Genomic DNA, 9,239 nt, shown 5'->3' on the forward strand with positions numbered 1-9,239 from the left:
CTGACATTTATGAGGAAGTCTGGTCCCATGCATACAGTTTTCTCATATAATGTAGTGGGACTGTAGGAGTCAGGAGTGGACATGCCAGTCCGGTTCTTTAGAGAAGAGGACTGTGACTAATTGGTAATGGGCCCACAATTTCCTCTGACTAATTACTTCTATTCATGAAGTAAATTTGAGCCCCAAAACTTTTTATTTATTTATTTTTTTTTAATTTTTGCTGCACAGACCACAGAGAGCAATGCATAATAAAATAATCTTTCAAGAGTCTGGAGTCTGGACAAGTTTAATATTAAAATATTAAAACCTTCAATAGGCAATATTGTTTGCAGAAAACAACTATAGTAAATGGTGGGGTAGAGGGAAGTTGTGCATTGGAGGATTGAGAAGGTGGTCAATCCATGAGGTCCCACCTACTTGGTACATAGATCCCATTGGCCACGTCATCCCCTCCACATGGCAGATTGGCAGATGATATTGTAGGTTGTTTAGGAAAACCCACTGATCCCAACTTGATGTAAATGTAATTGAATCAAGGCCTTTAATGACCAGAACTAAACCCCCATAATTTATTGCATCTAATACCACATAATTGGAATATCGTGTGTACAACCTAGCTGGCTGTAGCCTGTAGCCTGTAGGGCAGCCCTTTTGAAGATTGAAATGCTTATAGATGCATCTTCATCGAAGACATGTCAACACGAGCAATCATCTGAATTCACTCACAATATTCTAGATATGTGGTGTATGGTGCATGCGGTTTTATATTAACAAAGGAGCGAGTAGTACAGATAAAAAAACAAACCCACCCATTCTGTAGGCTGTAGCAACGTAGAGAGGTGATGGGCCGGGGAATGAGTATAACAGTTGCGCAGGGATCCTTATCAGAACAAGGTTTCTTGTTGGCATTGGAATGGGCGTTCTAGTCAATTCAATTGTAAATTTGTAACCATTTCTAGAAGAACAAAAATAGCCAATGTTTATCAGTTGTGAGTTATCTCACTTATCTGGGGTAAAGGGCAACCTGGTATAGGAAAAGTATTAGTGAAGATTGCAATGCCAATCTTTCTCTTTGTATGTCAGATGGGTTTTGCGGGACTATCATGTCAGCATCTTAATTCGGATTGGATAACATCCAAATTCAATCCGCTCCGGTCGACCCTAGTCTCCTGTTTGTAGTATTGGCTTTCCTTGTAGATTTCAATAAAACAAACTTATATGAATGGCTGGCTTTTCTTTCATATCCATGATCCATCCATATCCGGATAATGGAGTCGGGTATTGATTGGAACCGTATCATGCTGCTTGGCTTGGAATCTTGGATGAAGAAATAGAGGGATTCATTCTCAGCAGCTGGTCTGGTCATTAGTCATTACTCATTTGTAATTAACTAGATTCTCAGAAATGGAATTAAGGGGATCTTCTGATAGGTTGTTTATCAGAAACAGAAAAAGAAAAGGTCATCCTGTCAACCACCCATTTAAGGCCAACATTTAAGCCTCAAATAACAATCTAAACTTTTCCAAAAACGGAAAAGAAAATCTCATTCAATTTTTGTTTTTGTTTTTGTTTTTATTTTAAAATAAAGAAGACTGAGAATCGATGTCTCCAGCTATTTAGTATTTATAATACCCGTGAGACCCCCCACCCTCTCTAGCATCCTTTGCCGTGTTGTTCTTTGCCTCCAGTCTTCAGAGAAGGGAAATCAAACCATGATTCTCCCAACCGACCTCTCTACATTCCATCCCGTTTTCACTTGATACCACTTACCAGAGACAAAAGTGTGGGGTGAGTGGGTGAGAGAGAGAGAGAGAGAGAGCAAAAGTAAAAACAGAACAACAGAAAAGCAGCAGGCAGAGAGATATGAGGAGTCGATCTACGAAGCAAGGGAGCAAAGGAGGAATGGAAATAGAAAGAATTCGAAAGCTGAAAGAAGAGCCTCAGCTGTCTGGTGCTTACATCCGTAGTCTTGTCAAACAGTTAACCTCTTCAAAAACCAAAGACCCTACTGGTATTAACCCTATAGCCCCCGACATTGTGGATGGAGATGGGTTCCCCAAAAACCTCCCAAAATTTAATAATGAAGGCCCCAGTAAAACTCCACAAGCCCATCAACCCCAACTGTCTCTACAGCCCAGAAAACAAGTTAGGAGGAGACTCCATACCAGTAGGCCTTATCAGGAGAGGCTGCTGAATATGGCTGAGGCTAGGAGAGAGATTGTGACCGCACTTAAGTTTCATAGAGCGGCAATGAAACAGGCCAACGACCAGCAACAGCAGCAGCAGCAGCAGCAGCAGCGGCAACAATCACCATCAAATAATCAGCAACAACAACCATCACAAACACTCCACCCTCCACCTCAACCATGTTTGCTACAACAAGAGAAGACGAAATCCAGGAGAAACCCTAGAATCTACCCGTCAGACCTCACCAAATTCTCTACTTATGTAGACAACCTCTCCAATTCATCTGTCTCATGTCCTAATAATTTCTCATGGGGCTCTCCCCCTATTGCACCATTTCCAACCACTGAAACTCTGAATCTCATCCTCCCCAGGCAACCCCTTGGCCTCAATCTCAACTTCCATGATTTCAATTACTTGGATGCCACTCTCTACAATAATAGCAGCACCGATAGCAACAACAACAATTTCAACAATCCATCACTCTATTCATCATTATCTTCTTCTTCTTTGGAAGTACCTTTGGCTGCAATATCGCCGGATACACTTCCAATTACTGCCAACGTTACTGATTCGGGTATCAAGACGGGAGGCCTACATCCTGCTATGGATGACGAGGAAATGGCGGAAATCAGATCGATTGGGGAGCAGCATCAGATGGAGTGGAATGACAGGTTGAACTTAGTAACATCAGCGTGGTGGTTTAAGTTCTTGAAGACAATGGAGATCGATCCGGAGAGGAAAGCAGAGAGAGAAGATGAGGGGTTTCATTTATTGGATGAGGTGATGGAATTCCCATCTTGGTTGAACGCAAACGAGAACTGTAACTTACAACAGCAATTGGAGGATTACCGTCCAGGTCCAGCGGACTATGTACAAGAAGATCCTGCGTTGCCATGGTAAGTTATTCCTGAAGAATTTCTCAACTTTTAATTGTCTGTGTTAATTACATTTCCTTGTTTGGTGAGAAGTCATATTAAGAGATTACGATACGCATTAGTAAGCAAAAATCCGTTCTATCATTCTATTGGAAATCCTGGTCTGGTCCTCCACTGTATGTCTGTATCCACATGCATTCGAGATGAGCGTGTGCGTGGCCCAATAAAAATTCTCAAGCTACACAATTGCAGCTTGCAGCAGCGGGATTGTTCATTAAAAGAGCGAACGAATTATTGAGTATTGAGTACTGATTATTGAATGAGGATGAGACGCGTCAATTTCTGGTTGTGGTCCGTCGGTAACTACTTCTAAGGCTATGTTTGGGAGTTTGTAAGTGTTTAACGAAGCCAAAAACACCCAAATAAGTGGAAATGGGCGTTTGGGTTAAAAAAAAAAAAACAAAACAAAGCCCAATAAGTGTTTCTTCACCAAAATAAGACCGTTTTGAAGAAACAAAAATTTTGGGCTTTTTTAAAAGAAGCATTTATTTGTTTTGTTGCCTGTCCTTTTATTCTTAAAATACTTATACTATCCTGTTTTTAAAATAAGTGTTTTTTTCACCAAACACTCATAAACTGCATATTTAATAAGTATTTATTTGAAAAGCCCATTTAAAAATAAGAAGCACTTCCAAACACCACCTATATTACAAAGCATAGACCTCACGATTTTAGCTTAAGAATGGGCCCTGGCCCAAGAGGAAGCAAAATCGAAGTGATGGGCGGGTAGGGTAGACACCGTAGAGGCTTAAGAGAGGAACATGACCATCATCGTAGCGTGTCTTGGATGCTTACTTTGGTTGCATGATTGATACGGGTTTTGGAGACTCAATAGTCTCTCTCTCTCTCTCTCTAACATTGAATTTTGTTTTTCTCTGCAGCATGGATATTGGAGAAATTGATGGAATGGATGGCGAGTGGATTGTCTGATAATTGACACTTTCTTTTTTTTAATCTTTTAACTTTGGTGTTGTTTTGCTCCTAAGAAGGCTCTGCTAAGATGTCAAAGCCGCAAGGAAGGAGAAAATAAATGCAAATAATGTAGAGAAGAAAGGAAGGAAAAAGAAAAAGAAAAGGAGAATCGAAAAGAAGGATATTATCTTTCCTTGGAATGTTTAAACGGAATGTATTTCTCAAGTTTTCTTTCTGTTTTTCCTTCTTGTTATTGTAACAAATAAAAATACATAATAATAATAGACTTTAGGGTGAGAATGAAAACGGCCCTTTGGGCCTTTTTGCTGGAGATTGCAATGCTGCCATCGGCGATTTTTTTTTTAATATCTTTTGAAAGACTATATGGGAGGTAGCTCATCCTCCAACCCAGGTGGATTTGATCCTTAGTCTCCACTATAACCAACAGGAGATCTTGGCTGGCACCTTACTATACATGCGATTCTGGTTATGGTTGTGGATGAAAGCCCTAATCTCGTAGAGGAGACTGGAGAGCATGCCAGATCCTAGAAAAAGTAAAAGGCTTAACGGTGGTTATTTAAGAAGTTAAAATCGTTAAGTTTGAGCTTGTCCTGGCATTTGGGCCTACAAGGCTATAACTACAATTAGTGCTGTCATTGAAGAATGGAATCCATTAATGGTGGTTAAGAAAGGAAATACCAAAGGAGTTTATTTTTGAATTCTTCGTGTGGCCTCATTTTTTTCCTCTGATGCACCAGAAACAGGTGAAGTTGGAAACGACCACCAATTTATTTCCTTCCGGTTCCGATTATGCTCTTAGGACCGAAGAGTGGACCGGCTTTGCTTAATTCATTACTGGAAGAAGATTTTTCTTTTAATACGAGATAGAGGTTACAGTTCTTGGGAGTGGTGACAACTTTTTTTTTTTTTTTTTGCAAAAATATAAATATTACAAGGAAAAAAAACCCTATGATGCTGGAAAAGTAGGATACTCTGATGAATTTTGATGAAAACCCTCTTCATTGGTTGCCACTGTTATGATGCTGGTTGATTGGTTATAAGTTTTTCCCGTATTATATCTTTGTAACATCATAGTTGAATCCACATGTTTTATTACGAAGTAAAAAGTATAATGGTAAGTGAAACCTCAACCTCTCACTTCATGGGAGCTGAGGTTATAAAGTGGGAAGCATGCCAATGGGAGTGTATTATTCATAGTTAATTTTATAATTTTTGCTATTAGAAATGAAAAGACAAAAAGAAAATTTTAAGAAATAGGATATAAATTGAATAATAACAATAAATAAATGGGTTCAATTATGATGCTGAAAAGATATGATACTAAAAAACTTATAACCAATCAACCAACATCATAAAAGTGGTAACTATTCAGGTGGTGTTTTATCAAAATTCATGGGGTTTTGGTTGGTCAAAGCTTTTCTATTGTCATATCTTTTTGGCATCATAGATTTTTATTAAATATGTATAGATCTATATTCAATAACTTAGAAACTATAAAATAATAAAAATTAGGAAAATGATAAAATAAAAGGGGTGATTAGAGTACATCTCTAGTGAAAAACAAGGTTCTAAATATCGACACGGGCCGATACATCAGTAGGGCATATTGGCCTGTGCCGATGCTTTTTTTTAATGTTTTACTTATTTTTTTTTTCTGAAATCGGTTTAGAGGAGTCAGCTTAAGGCTTGACTACCCTCAAAACTAGTGGCTGACCCAATACGACCCCTGTAGGGGTGTATCAGGAAGCCACCAACACGATACGTATGACACGGGCAAATACGTGCTAATACTTTGAACCTTGGTGAAAAGACACAAGGGAGCTTTTTTGGCATTTTCTTTCAAAGCATGTAGTCTTTGAGTATTAGGCTGCGTTTGGAAATGATGCAAATAAGTGTGAATGCAAATATGTAGAACGTAAAACGGTCCATATAAATTGCAAAGTTGGGTTAGTTTTGCACTGACAAATTTACCTTCTTACAAAACAGACTTTTAGTTGTAATGGATGCAAAGACAAATTCTAATAAAGCATATGTTTTATTTTTATTTATTTTTTTATCAAAAGCCCATTTGAATGCAAATTTAGTTCTTTTTTATTGATGTACTTTTATTATCAATATAAATATGCATTGGAAAATGTGTTTTCTGTCATTTGTCAATGCATAAATGTAATGTTGCTAAATACAGGCAAAAGTTAACCAGAGTGGAAATTTACCGTGAATCGGGATTTACACTCTATTTGCATTGTTTCCAAACGCAGCCTTAGTGATTAGGGATTAGGAGTTTAACCTTGATGTGCTCAAATCACTCCCAAAGATATATATATATATATATATATTTAACTTGTAGAACTGCATTTTCCTAATTTATTAAATAATTAAATTCAACACCATAATTATTCAAACGCCATTAATTGCTTTGTGTTACTTAATTTGCAATAGTAAACTCCATTTAACTAAGTACTCCTAGGAAAGGCAACGGGGCAGGGTGGTCTCTCCCCATCCCCGTCCCTGCTAACGGGGACAAGGTTATCCCCATCCCCATCCCCACGGGGATCCCCATTCCCTGTGATTTTTTATAATGTTAACCATTTTTGTTTTTATTTTTTATTTTATTTAAAAGAATAAAAATAAAATAATTAAAATTTACACTCATATTAGAAAAGATTCAAACATATTCAACCATATTTTTAAAAATATTAACATATAGATGCATATGTACATATATATATATTAGTGGGGATCACATGGGGCGAGGATCGAGGTCCCCGCGGGCGGGGAGTGCTCTCCTTGTCCCAGCCCCATCCTCGCTAACGGGGATGAAAATTTCCCCATCCCTATCCCCGTGGAAGGAAAATCATCCCCATCCCCACCCCATTCGGGGCGGATCCCCATGGGGATGGGGAAATGGGGAAATTGACATCCCTAAGTACTCCAATATAGATTAACTTACAAATATTAATCTTAGCACACTAAAATGATGCATTATTTTGGTGTTTTAATATTTAAAAGATCAAGCATTTTTGGGGGAGAGAGTTTGTTATTGAGGTGAAATAAATAAAGGAATAAAATCAAATAAAGTTTTAAGAAAAATAGCAGCAAGAATATAATTTTTTTATAAAAAAAAATTAATGGATTCAACTGCAACATGGTATGAAATTTCGGTTGCTTCAGTTCCAACATATTATAATTACAAACAGGGTGGTGTCGTTCTATTTCCTCAGAAAAGAAGTCCATAGAATTATCAGTGTTTCATTAATGATTTTGATACAACCCAATAATTATGAAAGCATCTTGATAATGAAATAAATTAAAAATATATCAAAGAATTTGGATGGAGCAAATTAATAGCTAGGATTTGGGATGCATTCGCCAATTAAACAATATAAGAACAAGTTCTATGAAAAGATTATTTAGAGACTTGAGCCAATTCTCGTTTCTGATAATAACCTAGTTAATTCAAATAACAAAGGTCAAGTTATAAAAGTTTCATAAAAATCCTATAAAGCATGATGCATTCTAATTGAAATAACACATAATTGGAGAAAATCTAAAAAACTGTAAAAGTTGGGACATATTTGCTTAGAAATTTGAAGAAAGGGAAGTACAATTGATACATGTGGGGGTCCTGAAATGATATATACCATCTAAAAAAACCACAAAGTGAGATATAATAACGAGAGATTGGCATTGTCAAAAGAGAATCAATCCTTACAACTTCAAACGTCATGTTGATAAATTAAAGGTTGAGAGAACAACCTGTGTTTTTCAGATTCTTGAGATAAAGACTCCAAGATTTTGTTTGTTTTTATTTATTTTATTTTTTTTATGTTGCAAAAATTGCAATTGGTCGAAAAGCCTTTAGGAATAGAGGACCATTTGTCTGGGGAATATAGAAGATATTGGATTACACAACAGAAGCTTTATAGAAGAAGTAGGCTTCCTGTTTGAATCAGGTATACTGACTGTAGCAACTTGTGTAGATCTAAAGAGCATGAAGAATATTCAATATTGTTCAGTCGTCTTTGACCAGATTCCATTTTGGTAGGTGATTTCTGGCTCTGGGTTTGACCATGTAATCCATCCTCCTCCAATCCACATCAGCCCCTGAATTTCACATTTTTTCATCAGTAGATTTGTCCTTTGATTTTTTTTTTCAATATTTTAATATATATTAAAATTTCTAAAAAATTATTTTTGACAGCATGGCGAGGGCTTTTGGGCTGTGAAGTTTATTCCACCAATAGAGGATGTTGAAACGAACCAATGGGCCCATTTTGAGCCCAAACTACCTTCCCACATGGAAGAATGAATTCCAATTTCGCTTGCTAAGTCCATTCCAGTTTTCTAATTGCGAAACACTCATTTGCAGAGACATTGTTTAATTAGACAAAAAGAAAAAAAAAAAAAAAAGGGGGACATGATTTGTTTCCTGGTGGGAGCCTCTTATTAAAATTCAATGCTTGTTTCCTTGAACGTATATTTAATTAACTCCTCGAGAATGCACCAAAGTTTCTCTTTTGCCACTTGACCAAGAAAGGAATAAGTCAGCTGTCAGCTTATGCCCGGAAAATTAATGGGCCGATCAGGTCAAAGGGGTTAACACCCCCACTTGCATTTGACTTAGCAGGGAGTTTCAATCACGTAAGGTGTGCTTCTGCTTTCTGCTGTGGTTGTCGATCGGGATGGCAATTGAATACAATAACAAGAATTCTAAGTTCTTACAGTGGAAAAAGAACTGTTGAAGTCCTTTAGAATTTGACCAAAAAAAAGAAGATCGAAAAGGAACTTTTAGTTAGTTCTACAGCTTGCTTTCAATCTTCAAATTTCTCATGCTTTTAATTTTCTCGGTCATAGTCATACACCAAGTTTCCAAAATCCCAGGTCTCTTACGTTATTTGTCAATGATCTCCACCGTTTTCCTTTGGGTCGACGCTGCTGCAGCAACCTGCATTAATGGCGGGGGAAATGAACAACCAGGTGGTGACGCCTGTGGTTGTTCATTAATTTGCATACCCTATAGCCATAGTTGATATAGTTAATTAGTACCTCTGGCTCTGGGCCTCTGGGCCTCTGGCTATGGTGATGAATTGGAGGAACGTAACAGAGATTCCAGTATACATGCACAGATGTAGTTGAATATATATAAATGTCGGTCAATATGGGGAGACAAAAAAAACAGCCTTC

At 37.4% G+C, this 9,239-nt stretch overlaps 1 protein-coding gene across 1 annotated transcript; it reads left to right on the forward strand.

Annotated features, from left to right (window-relative positions):
* The first annotated feature begins 278 nt into the window (after window positions 1–278).
* On the forward strand, window positions 279–4,365 carry LOC148842094 (protein AAL-toxin resistant 7-like). The gene is made up of 2 exons (XM_088956793.1): window positions 279–3,083; window positions 4,004–4,365. The coding sequence occupies exons 1-2, from the start codon at window positions 1,864–1,866 to the stop codon at window positions 4,050–4,052; spliced, it is 1,269 nt and encodes a 422-aa protein (XP_088812919.1). The 5' UTR covers window positions 279–1,863; the 3' UTR covers window positions 4,053–4,365.
* The last annotated feature ends 4,874 nt before the right edge of the window (window positions 4,366–9,239 follow it).

Source organism: Nelumbo lutea, chromosome 8 (assembly GCF_056320005.1).
Source record: "Nelumbo lutea isolate HS-2025 chromosome 8, American lotus-T2T, whole genome shotgun sequence".
In the NCBI taxonomy this organism is placed as follows: Eukaryota; Viridiplantae; Streptophyta; class Magnoliopsida; order Proteales; family Nelumbonaceae; genus Nelumbo; species Nelumbo lutea.

Coding starts and splice junctions, on each gene's coding strand:
- LOC148842094 (XM_088956793.1), top strand. CDS start 1,864: ATGAGGAGTCGATCTACGAAGCAAGGGAGCAAAGGAGGAATGGAAATA. Junction 3,084..4,003: donor GAAGATCCTGCGTTGCCATG/GTAAGTTATTCC, acceptor TTTTCTCTGCAG/CATGGATATTGGAGAAATTG.